The following is a 15919-nucleotide window of genomic DNA, read 5'->3' as shown; positions in this document are numbered from 1 at the left end:
TTTTATTCCGTTGCAAACATTAACAGAGTTTCTGCAGTACAAACAACATATCTCTCTTCTCCCCAGTTATACAGTTTCTTGTGAGGAGGCGACATCATTTCCTGCTTGGTTTTGTGAATTACAAGGATGCTGTGTCCTGCTGGGGATGCTGGGCTTGGAATGAGGCAGAGAGAGGCTCACAGGGATCTCCAGGCTAGTGGCAGCCCACAGGCTCTTTAAGTTGTTTTCCTTTAAGGGCACAAGCAAAGCCCACCTTATAGTTGACTTTTGTCTTTTTCCCAAATCGAGCAGCTCTATAAAAAAGAGGCTTTGGACCCAGGTTTTTCCCAGGTAGATTAGGAAATACACACTCTCTGTTACACAGTGAAAATCAGTTTCTCTTGAATGATACTTGAAAAACTCATCACTTTTCTTCTCCAGAATAATCATAATCATCTCTGCTCTTTTATTTTAGCTGTCTCCAACTGGATATCCAGGGCACCTCTCCTGTTCTTTTTGACTCTTGAATTGAAAGCTAACAAGACTCTACAGCCTGGAAAGAAAGTAAAAGGTAATACGTGTTAAAAACTGTGGTATTAAATTCATGTGTACATCTGATGATCACAAAGTAATGGCAGCGCCTTATTTGTCAAGCGGAGTTTGGGTGTCCTTCCCTGTTTTCCCACCGTCTTCCTCCTGTCCCTCCCCCCCTCACCACCCCCTCCCCTGCCCACCACCACCCAAGCCCTCCTTGTCATCTTCTCTCTCTGTCTCCTCCTTCCCTTCTCCTTCCTCTCCCTTCTTCACACGTATTCACTCAACAAACGAGTGTGTGGAGTCTGTCCTGTGGGGTCACTGGCAGGAGTGGGAGGGACAGCCTCTGAAAAGGACCTCCCCCCAGCTCTGTGCTGGCAGGTCTGAATGAGAGGCAGTCCTTGCTTCTGGCTGTGCCCAGAGCACTCCCTCGCCAGCCACCTGGGCCCTGAAACATGTGCACTTCCCTGGCTCTCTTTGAGGTTCCCCGGGTGTTTGCTTGCTGCTGCTTTTTCTGCAAATTCTGGGGCTCTTCGAGGCTCAGCCCCTCGTGGAGATGCAGAAAGTAGCGTCGGGGGACTGCCACCCGACAGATGAATTTGTGAACACTCTCACTTGCTGTGAGACCTGCTATATTTTCTCCAATCACTAACAGAACATGTAACATGCGAAAAATCTAAATGACCCGATCCATAACATAGAATGTGACTGGTCTCTCCCAAAGCCCGGAGTTAACACTAGCTAAATTTGGGTGCACATGCTTTAATCATTTTCTTATCTGCACAGACTTATGTTGTTAGTAAACGTGCTTAGTCTGTAATAAGAGCCCTAATCCAACAGGGTAGGATTCTATGGGAAAAGGTGGTTTCCTAATTTCTGCTGGTCGTCACGCCTTGTTTCTTCCTTGCGTGTGGCCCTTGCTAATGCAGATGGTGGGTTTTGTGAGCTGGGGACCATGGGTGCTCCCTTGTGCCTGTTCATTTTGGTGGCTTCTGCCCTCATTTAGTAGCCAAACTGATGTTTACCCACCGCCTCTTGCCTTGATAATACATTAGTCACGCCAAGATTCTGGGGAGAACTGGGACTCAGGTGCTGCCAGCCTGCACATCCTTGTCCCGGATGCTGGGTGGGAACGGTGAGCTCCTCCCTTGGCTGAAATCCTCCTTCGTGGTACACCCCCGCCAGCCTGGCTCTGGAGACACTGTTGCATCTCTGCTTGGCGCCTCTGTCTGTCCTTAAGGAGCCAGCAGTCTCCCTCCTGGTGAGACTGCCCTCACCTGACTTTCTGCCTCCCTCCTGGAGAGCAGGAGCCTCATCTCGCTTCTGAGACACCCAACTCCTGCCTCCTTCTTCAGCCTTGGTCACCTTCTCAAATACCCTCTGACTCTACCCCATCCCCACCTGATACCCGCCTCAACTGAATATTCGAAAGCAACTGGCCACATTCCACAGCCTTTGGTCCACCGTTCTCCTGGGTGTCTGTCTGTCTCCATGCATTGTCAGCAGCTGAGGGGGTCCTTGGCCTGTTCAGTTCAGTAACCAAGAAAGCCTGTTGTGGTCCAGCACATGGTTGACTGTAGGAATTAAGCGATGGATGAGTGTTGGGTGGACATCGGGCATCATCCCTACCCAGGCTCTTTATCTTGGGATGTGGGCACTGCCTGTATCCCGTGGGATGCCATGTATGCTGGTCAGATGCTCTGGGGGCTGTGGAGCAGTGCAAGCTTTGAGGCAAGGCATATTTTCCTGACTATGAGTTCTTCTAGGAAACTTGAGATGGTCCCGTTAGATTTATGAGTTGGCTTATGGGTGGGGGAGCTCCAGCTCTGGGCAGCCCAGCTGTGGTCCCCTCTCATCTGCTGTTGGAGCTCTTCTCATAGGTGGACAGAGCCAGAACTTCCTGGGGCTGGTGGCTTTGGTGAGAGTGGGCTCTGGGTCAGCATCTGGACTCAGCCACGTGCAGTGTGCATGATGTTGGAAAGCTGTTCACTTTCTGTGCCTCAGTTTCTTCACCTGTCACATCAGGATACAGGCAGTGTCCACATCATAGGCTCCTTGTGAGCATCGAAGGATAAGTTGCTGTGCAGCCTATGGGTGCACAGGAGATGTATAATCCATGGTAGAGCTTCTGTTCTATTGTCTTCTGCAGAACAGAGGTGACAATACCTATTTCTCGTGGTTACTGTAAGCATTAAATGAGGTGGTGCCCATAAAATGGGGCCTCTCAGGTGGCTCAGTGGTAAAGAATCTGCCTGCTGAGCAGGAGATGCAGATTTGATCCCTGGGTCAGGAAGATCTCCTGGAGAAGGAAATGGCAACTCATTCCAGTATTCTTGCCTGGAGAATCACATGGACAGAGGGGCCAGGTGGGCTACAGTCCATGGGGTTGCAAAGAGTCGGACATGACTGAGAGACCAATCAACAATTATGCTGGCTTTTTTTTTTAATTTGCATAACTTAAAAAATTCGACTTGGTTACATGGTTGCACATGAGTGGTCCTGAGATTAAACAAGTGAAAATAATACAGCTGCTTCTCAAAATTTGTAGCAGTGCCTTTGGAAAGTTTCTGTAAACCACAGAGAAGTTGAGTTGTTGCTCCAAACAGAGAGGTTCATCCCCTGCAGAGGTGACCTTTGGTTTCAACTCTCATTGAGTTTCCTTCCTTATTTGCTTTTGGCATTGATCTGACCTGAGTACCACCTAAGAGCAAAGCAAACCATTTAAGCAGGAATATGTTTCAATATTTAATGATACTCAGTTCTTCAAACCCTTCACTACCTAAGAACTTGTACTGAGTGACCTGTCTCTTTAAGATTCTGTAATATTCACTTAGATTTTCCTAGACTGGATTTCTCTGATTAATATGCAACCATATTTTCCCTTGGGTTTCCCAGGTAGTTCAGTGTTAAAGAATCCGCCTGCCAATACAGGAGCTGCAAGAGACTTGGGTTCAATCTCTGGGTCGGAAAGATCTCCTAGAGAAGGAAATGACGACGCTCACTCCAGTATTCTTGCCTGGGAAGTCCCAGGGACAGAGGAGCTTGGTGGGCCACACAGTCTGTGGAGAAGCAAAGAGTCAGACAAGACTGAGCACATACTTTTACTTTTATTTTTTAACCTTGTTTTATTGTTTAGTTAAAGGAGAAAAACAGCCGATGGTAGGTTTTGGGATTTGAGGATTTTTTTGAGATCCTTAAGTTAATTGATAGACCTCCTATGTATTCGTGGCATGAAGGTACAAGTATGTTAAAAAATATTTCCAGTTTGGTCTCTAATCCTAGGCTCTGATTAACCTTCTGCAAAGCCTGTTATCTGCAGTAAATGATTCTAATTGGTACATATGCTACTTTGTAAAAAACAAACAAAACACAATACTTAGCACTTTTTCCAGGTTTTGTACACAAACGTGTAATTTGGCTTTCCTTCTCCAAAGGAAAATTTGGGTCTTTTATGGACTGAAAATGTTTCAAATTCAAGGTGCACACTTCAGTCATAAAGATGAAGTTCCATCTTAAGGAGGAGTGCTGTTTATAGTCTTCTAAATTTTTTTACTAGCATCTCTTTTTCAAGGAGTACTGTCTGGGCTGTGTTTTCTGACTTGTTTTCTGAGTTAATTAGAGTTGGAAAGCAGACGTTTCTTTTTTCTCTTTCTTACCGTCTGGTGTTCAGGGCCACCAAGCCTTGTTATCTTTGGTTTTGTCCCCTGTGTCCACCCTGCAGTTTGCATGTCATTTCAGAGAACCTCTTCCTTCTTTGGCCTCTGTCTGAGCAGATAAGCATCACCAGAACGTGATGCAAGCAGTGATGCAGGCTGTAGGGGACCCAGTGAATTCTAGATTGTTCTGACCTAGTAAGTCACCCAATTTGTGTTTCTTAGTCTTCAAAAGGTCCTTGTAGGAGGATAATTGTACCTATTGAAAAAGCATGTCATTCTTCTCTCATGAGTAATTGCTGACGGCGTATAAATGTGTCCTAGCCTTTTCTCACTTAATTTTTTTTCCTTAAATTTATCTTTAATTGGAGGATGATTGAGGTACAATGTTGTGTTAGTTTCTGCTGTACAGCAACACGAATCAGCCTTAAGTATACATATATCCCCTCCCTCTTGGACCTCTCTCCCACCCCTCCCATCCCAGTCCTCTAGCTCATCTCAGAGCTTTGAGCTGAGCTCCCTGTGCTCTACAGCAGCTTCCCACTTGCTATCTGTTTTACATGTGATAATACATATGTTTAAGCGCTACTCTCTGAGTTCATCCTACCCTCTCCTTCCCCACCTGAGTCCACAAGTCCGTTTCCTATGTCTGCGTCTATATCCTCCCTGCAAATAGGTTCAAGAGCACCATTTTTCCAGATTTCAAATATATACATTAATATATGATATTTGTTTTTCTCTCTCTGACCTACTTCACTTTGTGTAACAGGCTTCTGGGTTTATCCACCTCAGTTCAACGGACTCAAATTCATTCTTTTTTATGGCTGAATAATTTTCTATTGTGTATATGTACCACAGCTTCGTCATCCATTCATCTGTCGATGGCCATCTAAGCTGCTTGCATGTCCTGGCTATTGTAAATAATGCTGCAGTGAATCTCAGTATTGCTCCCCCCGGATCCGGTGCCACCAGCACTCCCCATCAACCCTAGGACATCATCGATGTCTGTGCTCTTTTCTCAGAACTGTGCTGTACTTTCCGTATGAAATCCTGAAATGTTTAAGATGGAGATGGTGCAAGTTCAATTCCTTATTTTACAGAGGAGAAAATTGAGACCTTTTGACAGTTACTTTCATTTAATATATTTATAAGAATTCAGCAAAGATATCCTTTTCTATTATTATAAGAATATAGGTATTCTTCATGTAATTAAAATATTTACAGAAAGTACTAATAATTAGTGTATTAAATCATACTGTCGAGACTTCTCCAGCGGTTCGGTGATTAAGACTTCACCTTCTAATGCAGCTGATGCAGGTTCCATCCCTGATCAGGGAAGCTAAGATCCAAAAAGACCAAAACATAAAATAGAAACAATATTGTAAGAAATTCAATGAAGACTTTTAAAAAATCATATTGAACATGGTCAGCCTTTGGTACACTCCCCAGGAAAGGACAGCTGTGCTTCACCTGGGGCTCTGGGGGCAGAACTGGTACCCAGGAGTGTCCTAAGTGGCCACGTGGTTGCATTTGCTCTTTAACAGTTCACTTAACACATATGTCCTGGCATCCATGCTACCATGTGGGAAGGCAGGCCCCCTGCTCTTGAGAAGTGCACAAATTACCGTCCCCAAAGCAAATTCATCTGTGTTCTGCGGTGATTTATTGACTGTCTCGCAAGCAAAAGCAGTTTGTTTTCCCCTGAGCATTTCATTTTACCAGTATCCAAAATAACGCTCTTAAAGAGTGACTCATGTGCACACACTTAACAGACCAGACCAGGTGTTCCTGGGCTGTGGGTCCTCGAGGGTCTCCCCCAGATCAAGACCAGCATTTGGTAAGCTCAGTTTTAATGAGGCTATAAATGTCCACTTACAACTTTTCCTTTCTCCATCATCCTTGTTTCAGCAACTTTGTTGGCATAGGGTTTATTAGTAAAATAAATTTTAGTGACAAAAAAGTGAAAGTCGCTCAGTCATGTCTGACTGTTTGAGAACCCATGAACTATACACTCCATGGAGGCCAGAATACTGGAGTAGGTAGCTGTTCCCTTCTCCAGGGGATCTTCCCAACCCAGAGATTGAACCCGGGTCTTCTGCATTGCAGGTGGATCCTTTACCAGCTGAGCCACCAGGGAAACCCTTTAGTGACAAATGCACATGCTTTTTGTTTTGTTTTGTTTTTAAAGAAGGGTTTAGAAAAGGGAAAATCTTTTTTCTAGGGTACAGCATAATGTAAGCACATTAAAAAAATATTAAGTGAAAATGATCATTTTAGTAAAAAAATAGGACTACCCTTTTAATCTGAAACGTGGCACTGTTTCCCACTCTTCTCCTTTTTTATCCTTTCCCCCATACGCAAAACATCCTGTCATGATTAAGGATTTCAGTGTTCCCTATCGCTTCATTGATGGTGACATTTCAACCACATGTTTGCAAGTGTTCTTTCAGGATTTGGTGCCTCCTCCTCCCGCATAGTGACTTGTCATTGTTCTGTTGCTTCTGCCTGTTTGGGGTCTCGGGGGGCACGATCCGAGGAAGTCCCAGCAGGTGTGCCATTAGCGCCAGGAAGGGGAGCTGAGGGCATTACCCTGGCGGTGAAATTCACTCATCGTAGTGGTCACCGGCTGTCACAAACATGTGGCGTCAGGGTTTTGGCAGGACAACACTGGCTGGAATGACCCGTCCGGTAAATGAGGACATCCCTAAACCGGTGTATACACCAGCCCCCTCTCAGTTTCAGTTGCAGGACTCCGCAATCCTTTTGTGACTTGACCACATGGTTGACAGCTAGCTTCTGCAGTAAGCCAGGGAACATCACTAAAGATTAAACTTATTTCCTGGTACCTGGTTCCGTCTTGTGTGGAATAAGCAGAGGTCAGCTTGAGTCTTTGGCAGGATTTGGCCTCAGATAAGCTATGAAAAGTCTCCAATCCTTTGTTTCCTCACATTTATCTTAAAGAGAGAGTGCTTCCGATTTCTCTGTTTCCATAAGACATCGTGGGTTTTTTTTTTTTTTTTAGTTTTAGATAAATATTGAAAGTTTATTACCAATGTATAAGAAATGTTTATGTAAATACAGTCATTCTTAAGTTAATTTTTATTGGAGTATAACTGCTTTACAGTGTTGTATCAGTTTCTGCTGTACAGCAAAGTGAATCAGCTATGAGGACATCATTTCTGATTGGACTCATAATCAGGCAGTGAGTAAGAACAGGTAATGCTATTAGACTGAAAATAATGTTATTCCTACTTTTCAGGTACTGTACTCTGCTTGATCCAGAATATTACACTAATTACATTTATGATGAAGACATTTGAGAATCATAGATGTTCGTTGATTTAAAAATAGAACATATGCATTTGTATTAAGCTGTTGAAAAACAGGGTTTGGGTGCTTTCCCCTGCTTTTCTATCTCAATGAAACAGTGATGGGAATTGTGGGTGAGATGTTGATGTCACTCAGAGATGATGCCCTGTGACCCTTTTGGGGTTTGGCTGCCGTTTACACAGATTGTCTTATACAGCATACCTGTTCGCTCCTGGCTTCTTCAGACTTTGGTTTACCTGGACTTTTTGATATACAGACTTAAGTTTTGCCCAGTGTAATCTCCCTATATCATTTCATGTTTTGAATTTATTTATTTATTTTTGGCTGTGCTGGGTCTCCATTGCCATGCACAGGCTTTCTCTATTTGCAGTGAGCCAGACGTGAGTCTGGGTGAACTCCGGGAGTTGGAGATGGACAGGGAGGCCTGGCGTGCTGTGATTCATGGGGTCGCAAAGAGTCGGACACGACTGAGCGACTGAACTGAACTGAAGGGTTTCTCTTTGTTGTGGTGTGTGTGCTTCTCACTGTGGCGGTTTTTCTTGTTGCAGAGCACAGGCTCCAGGGTGTGAGGGCTTTGGTAGTTGCAGCTCCCAGGCTGTAGAGCACAGGCTCAGCAGTTGTGGTGCATGGGCTTAGTTGCCCAGCATCATGTGGTATCTTCCCGGACCAGGGATCGAATCTGTGTCCCCTGCATTGGCAGGCGGATTCTTAAGCACTGGACCACCAGGGAAGCCCTCCCCATATCATTTCTTAAGAGAGTGGTACTAGTTGGGTGATGATCACACAGACTCTGGAGGGCAGTCTAAGATGTGGGTGCTCTGGACGACTTTGGAACAGCTGGACTGTGTGCGCAAGGCCTGTGTGCAGTTCTCTAGGCAGAACCACACCTTTCTCCTGCACTAGATGGAGGTTCTGAGGAAGACCTGCTTTCCTGTGGATGTTGTTTTCCATTATCTCAGAGCTGTAATCTACATCCAAATCAGTTATCAACTCTCCCTGGACCCTTGTTGGGAATTTGAAGTAGATAAAAAGCACCTGCTCGTTAACACGTCAGCTCTTTTCTGATTTCTAGCTGTTCCACTTCACACGGTGGAAAAAGCTTGGCTCCCTCAGGGCACTAGGCAGGGACACTGTTTGCACTGAAATGAGTGAGATGATTTTCCAAGGTGGGAGCGGAACACAGTGGGGATTGGTTGATATTTAAAGAGCATGAATGAAAGCAGGAGGCCCCTCACCTGGAAGAGATGCCAGGGCTTTTTGACACTGATTCTCTTCTAAGATTTGAAGTCTTGTCGATGGCTGATTGTGTACACTGGACTTGTTTGTCCACTGGGTATTCCCCTTCCCACAAGGAGAGGCAACTACTCAACGTCAGCTCAGGTGGCGGTGAGGGATGCCCCATGTCATCATCAGAGCCCTGACGTGCACAGGAATTTGCTTTTCAGACCCACATATGACTTCATGTTGTAGGCTTTACCTTTTCAGAAAGTTGGTCTCAGGGAAACTCTTATAGATTTCATTTTCATTCTGGAATAAATCGCTGACGAATTCTAAAACCCATGACAAGCTATTCGGTCTCTTTCGGCTTTGATTTTCTTACCAAAACGATAATACTGTACAATAGTGTACCACATCTGAATGGTTGAAGAGTGGTTATATTGTCAGGCCCTGTCTAGATACTTTACATGTATCACCTCATTTAATCTTCATCACATCTCTGGGTTGAGTTATCTCCATTTTACAGATGAAGACACTGAGGCCTAAAGAGGTGAAATAGCTTGTCCAGGGTTACGCAGCTAGGCAGTAGTGAATTCGAACCCAGTCAGACTGGCTCTAGAATTTCATTCTCAAAGACATGTGGCTCTGTCTCTCCAAAAAAGTAACATACTGCCTGATTCCTTCGTATTCTGGTTTGATTGTGTGAACATACACGTGCCCTTTCCTGGGAGGTGTGTGGACCGGTGAATATGACGGCCCTTGGTCTGGTACTGACACAGGTTTGGGGGGCTTGCTTGAAGTCCTGTCTGTGATACTTGGGGGTTACTTCCTGCAGTAACCTATGGAGACTTTCATGCGCTCAGAGACCCCATGTGCACTTACCAGAGTGAATGGCATGTGGTCCTGAGCACCACTCACAAGGACCACATCTCCCAGGGTGTATAGTTCATAGCAGCCTGTCCCACTGGCTGCCCAGCCCTCTGTAAACTGACTGATAGCCTTGTTTATAGAGATGCGGATGTGAACAACAGACTTGTGGATACAGGGGAAAGAGGGGAAAGAGAGGGTAGAGTGAATTGAGCCAGTAGCACTGATATATGTATACTACCATGTGTAAAACAGATAGCTAGTGGGAAGTGGCTATATCGCAGCTCGGTGCTCTGTAGTGACATAGATGGATGGGATGGGAGGGCGGCGGGAGACTCTAGAGTGAGGACATAGACGTATACATATGGATGGTTCACACTTGCACAGCAGAAACTAACATAACATTGTCAAGCAATTATACTCTTAAAAAAAAAATTTCATGACCATACAGTGAATGAATATACTGTACCTATGATAAGAGTTCATGCTTTATAAGCTCACCTGAGTACATCAAAGCTCCCTTTCAGTTAAAAATGTATGAATGAAAAAAATCAATATTTTATGTAGCAAACTTTCATATGCTAAAACTCCTGTATGAAAACAACAGCTACTAGGAGAATAAAACTGCCGGGACTGCACCAGAAGGATCAAAATAAGTCCCTGTGCTCATTTCTAAAGTAGATGGAGTTGGCCAGGCTGTGGATATTATACTTACAAAATAATCGGCTTAGTAATTTTGGAAATTATAGACCTCACGCAATAGAGGCACAAAATAAAAGCCAGTTTGAAATATTTTGGCCGTCGTGTAGCTGCAGGCCAACAAAACTCACTCACGCTTTAGAATTGGGGATTCATGGATACTCTTTAGGAAAGTGCTGGTTCTGGTTAAAATCTGGCAGCACTTGGAAATTCTCATAAAACAGGGACAAAAGACCGTTTGGATGAATTGAAACAAAGCCTGCAAACTGCTTTATCAATTAAATATGTTCAGCATTAAATAGAATGGATAGCATGTACATTTGGACTGCAAGGAGATCAAACCAGTCAATCCTAAAGGAAATCAACCCTGAATATTCATTGGAAGGACTGATGCTCAAGCTGAAGCTCCAGCACTTTGGCCACCTGATGAGAAGAGTCTACTCATTAGAAAAGACCCTGATGCTGGGAAAGATCAAGGGCAGGAGGAGATGTGGGTGGCAGAGGATGAAATGATTGGGTGGCATCACCGACTCGGTGGACGTGAGTTTGAGCAGAGTCTGGGAGATGGTGAAGGACAGGGAAGCCTGGTGTGCCGCAGTCCACAGGGTCACAAGGAATCCGACACGACTTAGCAGTTTACTGATCAGCAACAAGTTTGTATGTGATTTAGTTTTAGGAAATAATGAGTTAATGGCTAAAATAAAAAGCTTTTTTTTTTAAAGACAGCTTTAATTCATTGAAAGTCTGAGTTTAATAGTCTGTTGAAGGGTTGCTTTAAAAATCAGTAAAGTGACATTAATCGTCATCTGACAGTAAGTGGGTGAGTACAGGTCTGTGTGCAGTGAGCTGACTGTTGCCATGTTTATTCCAGGAGGAAGCCTATCACTGCGTCTACCACATGTGTGGTTCAGGGCACTAGAACTGCGTTCTCCTTCTCTCTTTTTAATGTGTTCTTTTCCCTTATGTTGGTGGTAATTTTTTAAATTGACAATTAGTTGATTGGGGGCTTCCCAGATAGCGCTAGGAGTAAAGAACCCACTTGCCAATGCAGGAGACGTCAGAGACTCTGGTTCGATCCCTGGGTCAGGAAGATCCCCTGGAGGAGGGCATGGAAACCCACTCCAGTATTCTTGCCTGGAGAATTCCATGGACAGAGGAGCCTGGTGGGCTACAGTCCGTGGGGTCACAAGGAGTTGGACGCGACTGAAGTGACTTAGCACACACACACATATAGTTGATTTAAATGTTGTGTCAGTTTCTGCTATATACAAAGTGATTCAGTTATACATATGTATACATTCTTGTTCATATTCTTTTCCACTGTGGTTTATCACAGGATGTTGAACTGAGTTCCCTGTGTCCCACAGGAGGACCTTGTTTTTTGTCCATGGAATTGTGTTCCCTCAGCCACTCTGAGCGACCCTGGGTGTGTCACATCCTCACGGCTGCAGTGTGTCCCTGTGCCTGACGACGTGATCATGCTCTCCCTGGCTGCTGCATCACTCTTCATTTAGAAAGTTGACAGGTAGATCTGGGAGGCACTAAGTTCCAGGCAGGTAGGGAGTTCTGTGTGTCTGTAATAGCTCTGTGCTCAGGGTCTGGAGCAGTGCCCGACCCCAAGTGGGTGCTCCAGTGAATGGACTGACCTGCTTGCTCCCCTGCCCGGGTGCCCTCTATGCTCAGAAGACCAGGGTCTCTCGGGTTTCCATGAACGGCTGTATTTCATGTGAGGCCTTGTAATGCAATTCCAGCTGCTTCTATTGATTACAGTTCACTGGCCACCTGTGCAAACTATCGCAGTAGTTGAACACACAAACCAAGGATTCTTTTCATCTTATTGAAAGGAATTATATTAAGATTGTCATACCAAGGACTTCCCTGGTGGTCTAGTGGTCATGACTCCATGCTCCCACATTGGCATATACACTAGCATGTGTGAAATTGATAGCTAGTGGAAAGCTGCTCTATAGCACAGGGAGTTCAGCTTTGTGCTCTGTGATGACCTAGAGGGATGAGATAGGGGTGGGGAGGAAGGCGCAAACGGGAGGGGATATATGTATACATATAGATGATTCACATATTTGTACAACAGAAACTAACTTAACATTATAAAGCAATTATACTCCAATAAAAAAACAGACTCTGTGCTTCCAATGCAGGGGGCATGGATTCCATCCTTCACTAGGCATGATGACCAAATTTAGCATTATCAGATGAACTATAGCTGGATTTTCATATTTTCTGCAATGAAATTGTCAGAACTAGTCCCTACTGTGTATAAATACACAACAGCTGGTAAAGCATCTGCCTGCAATGCCGGAGACCTGGGTTTGATCCCTGGGTTGGGAAGATACCCTGGAGAAGGGAAGCGCTACCCACTCCAGTATTCTGGCCTGGAGAATTCCATGGACAGAAGAGCCTGGCAAGCTACAGTCCATAGGGACGCAAAGAGTCGGACACGACTGAGCGACTTTTCACTTCACTTCATAAACTTTAAAATAAAATATAAGTAGCTCAGTCTTCTAGATTCTCAGAAGTGATTTGCTGTTCTGTGGCAGTTCTGGAGTGCCCACTTCATAGGTGAGGAAACTGAAGCACAGTTTGTAGGACCCCAAGCATTAACTGTCAGATATAACCTACAGCCTCATCATCCCATGTAGCATGTTCTTCCTGTTGTACTGTATATACCAAAAAACTCTCACTAAGTGCAAGTTACCCTTTAAGGAATCAGAAAACCAGGATGTCTTAGTACCACTTCTACATATGTAATTTCTTCCCTTTTGGTTCATCTTTAGGAACTCCATAGATTTAAGGATTTGAAGAAGGAAATCTTTGTGTACATTTTGCCATTTCTTAGTCTTAAGCCTGTATTACCTAATCACTTTCACTTAAAAAAAAAAAAAAGCTAATTTCTTTATTTATTTGACTGCACTGGGTCTTAGTTGCCCCATGGCTTGTGGGATCTTAGATCCCTGACCAGGGATTGAACCCATGTTCCCTGCTTTGGAAGATGGATTCTTAACCACTGGACTACCAGGGAAGTCCCCACATTCACTTTTGTAGAAGAGTGAGTGATGCCAAGTCAGGCAAGCATTAGTTGTGAGTTGTAAACTCTCTGTCCGCATGCTTATGCTCGACTGTGCCATTCTACCTGCGGATGGCTGTGGGGCACCGTTTCCTGGGTTGATAGTTGAACCAAGGAGCCTGTTCAGATTTCTAGAGCTATTGATGACAGCCATCATGTCAACATACTTTCAAAGCAAAAGAAAGTTGGATGGAAGTTACAAAGAGAAAATACTGGTGATGCAGGGAGCATTTTCAGACAATCCTGAAATAGTGTTCCATGCATGACCTTGATTAGGTGGCAAATGGAGACTCGATAGATTTCCCCTCCTATGAAACTGTGCAAGAAGAATGAGCTACTTTACATTTTGGGGGAGCAGATATGTAAACATTCTGTAGGATTCCAAGTGGTAACATCGCTCTTACGTGACTCTGTAGAGAAGAGGTCAGTGTTAATGACCTGAGTGTTAGCATCATGGTTTCTGTATTCTGTGTTTGGGTAGGTTGCTTATAGTGGTGTGAGGACCAGGGAGTGTATTCATGGGCTGTCACCCTATGTGGCTGGATCTGGAGGCTGCTGTTTTCCCCTCTCCCCATCACCTAGACTTGTAACTGGAAGCTGCAGAGCCTGGGATGTGGTTAACCAGAGAGAGACCTCACGGGACTGTTGTTATTATCCTCTTTTCCTTTCTTTCTCTCTTCTTTCAAAACCAACATTAATCAAGCAAGATGCTTAGTAAGGATTTGAAGAGGTTGTTTCCTATCAAACAGTAATGGAGGAAGTCTGTCTCTGTGAGGTTTATACTTGTTTTGCTGAATGACTGCTCTCTTGTAAAACTTGAGAGACTACTTAATGTGTGTAATGAATATTGAGATTTTAGTGTCTTTAAAAATAGGTTCTTCACGTAGGAGGTTAGTGTGCTAGGCGACCGATTTGAGAATTTTGAACAGAAATCGTTTTAATGTCAAAGGAAGACTTAAACTTCAGTTTCTTTCTTTAACCTCTCTTTCAACTTCTCCTGAACAGTTATTAGCATAAAAGCTTAATGGATTCACATTCCTTGGATTACATCTGCACTGTAGAAATTCAGTGTTGATTCTAAACACTTGCCTAATAATCCTTCAAGCCAGCCTGAGGCTCTCCAGTGCTTGAACCTAGTTCATTATCACAGAGTCAATCAGCAGTGAATTGTTTAATAAACAATATTTTGCAGTAGATTTTCTCTAACTTAGTCTCTTTCAGAAGCACCTGCAAGTTCTTTTCAGGAAAATTTTCTGTTCATAGTTTGAGGATAAAAATAGAAGCCTTGAGTGTTCCTTTAGTGCAGGTTTGGTGGGGATGATTTTGGTGGTGCTGAATATATGTATTTTTTTATTTTAAAGGGGATGTTGGCATTGACTGATGTAAGATTCGGTATTAATTTCACTCTTCTCGCCTTCTGAGCCTGGATGCCCTGACTCTCATGACAGTGTCCCCTTCAGGACCCATCCTGTCTGTGGTCATCCTCCTCCTTCCTCCCCTTCCCGCTTCCCCAGCTCTGCTTCAGTTTTGTCTTCTCTCTCTCTGCTCTTGATTTGATGTATAAATCAGGGACATGCTTGGTTCATTCCTCCTCGCCTGCCCTCAGGACCTCATGACTGCTTTTCTGTCCTCCCAACTCAGAGTCTCTCATCTTCTCCCTGCCCGCTCTGTCCATCCACGTCCTGTGACTTAAGTGTGCCCTCCCCCAGGGTTCAGGCTCAGTCACTGGGTCACCTACACCCAGAACATCACACCCACACCTGTGCTTCTCCACTGATGAGCTCAACCTTTACACCACTTGCTAGACCCGTATCATCAACACTCCACTCCAGGCTCAAGTTCATGATGTCATGAATGACTCCCGATCTTCCTGTTAAGCCAGCATCCTCTTCTGACTGCTCTCCTAGTACCATTGAGCCTCCATCACCAAGGAAGCATCTTTGGAAAACCTCAGAGTATCCTCTCATTAAGTATTTTTGTTCTTTCATGTTTGTCCTTTTCTTTCTGTTTTACCTGTTCCAGCGTTAGTCGCTCAGTTGTGTCCGACTCTTTGTGACCCCCTGGACTATAGCCCGCCAGGCTCTTCTGTCTGTGGAATTTTCTAGGCAAGAATACTGGAGTGAGTTGCCATGCCCTTCTCCAGGGGTCTTCCTGATGCAGGGATCGAACCCAGGTCTCTCGCATTGCAGGCGGATTCTTTACCATCTGAGCCATGCCCCAGGTACTACCTGTTGCAATATAACAGATATTACTGAAGCCTCCTCTGACCAGTCTCTCTGCCGCCTATCTGCTCCCTTTTCAGTCTTCCTTGAGTGTTGCCTGTTGGTGGATCTCAATGAAATTAGTATCTCTTCTCATCTTCGTTCTTGAAAGCCTCGTCCTAACTCTCCTGGGCCATGGGAGTAAAAGTTATGAATGTGGGAGGCTGGCCACTCAGCTACAGCCACATCGAGTTCAGATTTACATCCCAGCCATTCCTGCTGTCCTCCCTGGAATCCCTCCCAGCTGTACTGGTCTACTTGTGATCTGGAAGGCTTTTTACAAACCCTACTCT

At 44.5% G+C, this 15919-nt stretch overlaps 1 protein-coding gene across 3 annotated transcripts in view; it reads left to right on the top strand.

The window, feature by feature from the left end:
- FAM110B (family with sequence similarity 110 member B) overlaps positions 1–15919 on the top strand; it is a 145246-nt gene that overhangs the window by 32091 nt on the left and 97236 nt on the right. For all 3 annotated transcript variants that reach the window (XM_070382377.1, XM_070382375.1, XM_070382376.1), the window contains one exon: positions 455–550. Coding sequence is in view for 2 of the 3 variants with exons in the window: in XM_070382375.1 (XP_070238476.1) it covers positions 455–550 (96 nt within the window). In the remaining variant the exon portion in view is untranslated. The remainder of the gene's footprint in view (positions 1–454; positions 551–15919) is intronic.

Source organism: Bos mutus, chromosome 14 (genome assembly GCF_027580195.1).
Source record: "Bos mutus isolate GX-2022 chromosome 14, NWIPB_WYAK_1.1, whole genome shotgun sequence".
Lineage (NCBI taxonomy): Eukaryota > Metazoa > Chordata > Mammalia > Artiodactyla > Bovidae > Bos > Bos mutus.
The sequence above is the reverse complement of the archived record's forward strand: the minus strand, read 5'-3'. Positions and strand labels throughout refer to the sequence as shown.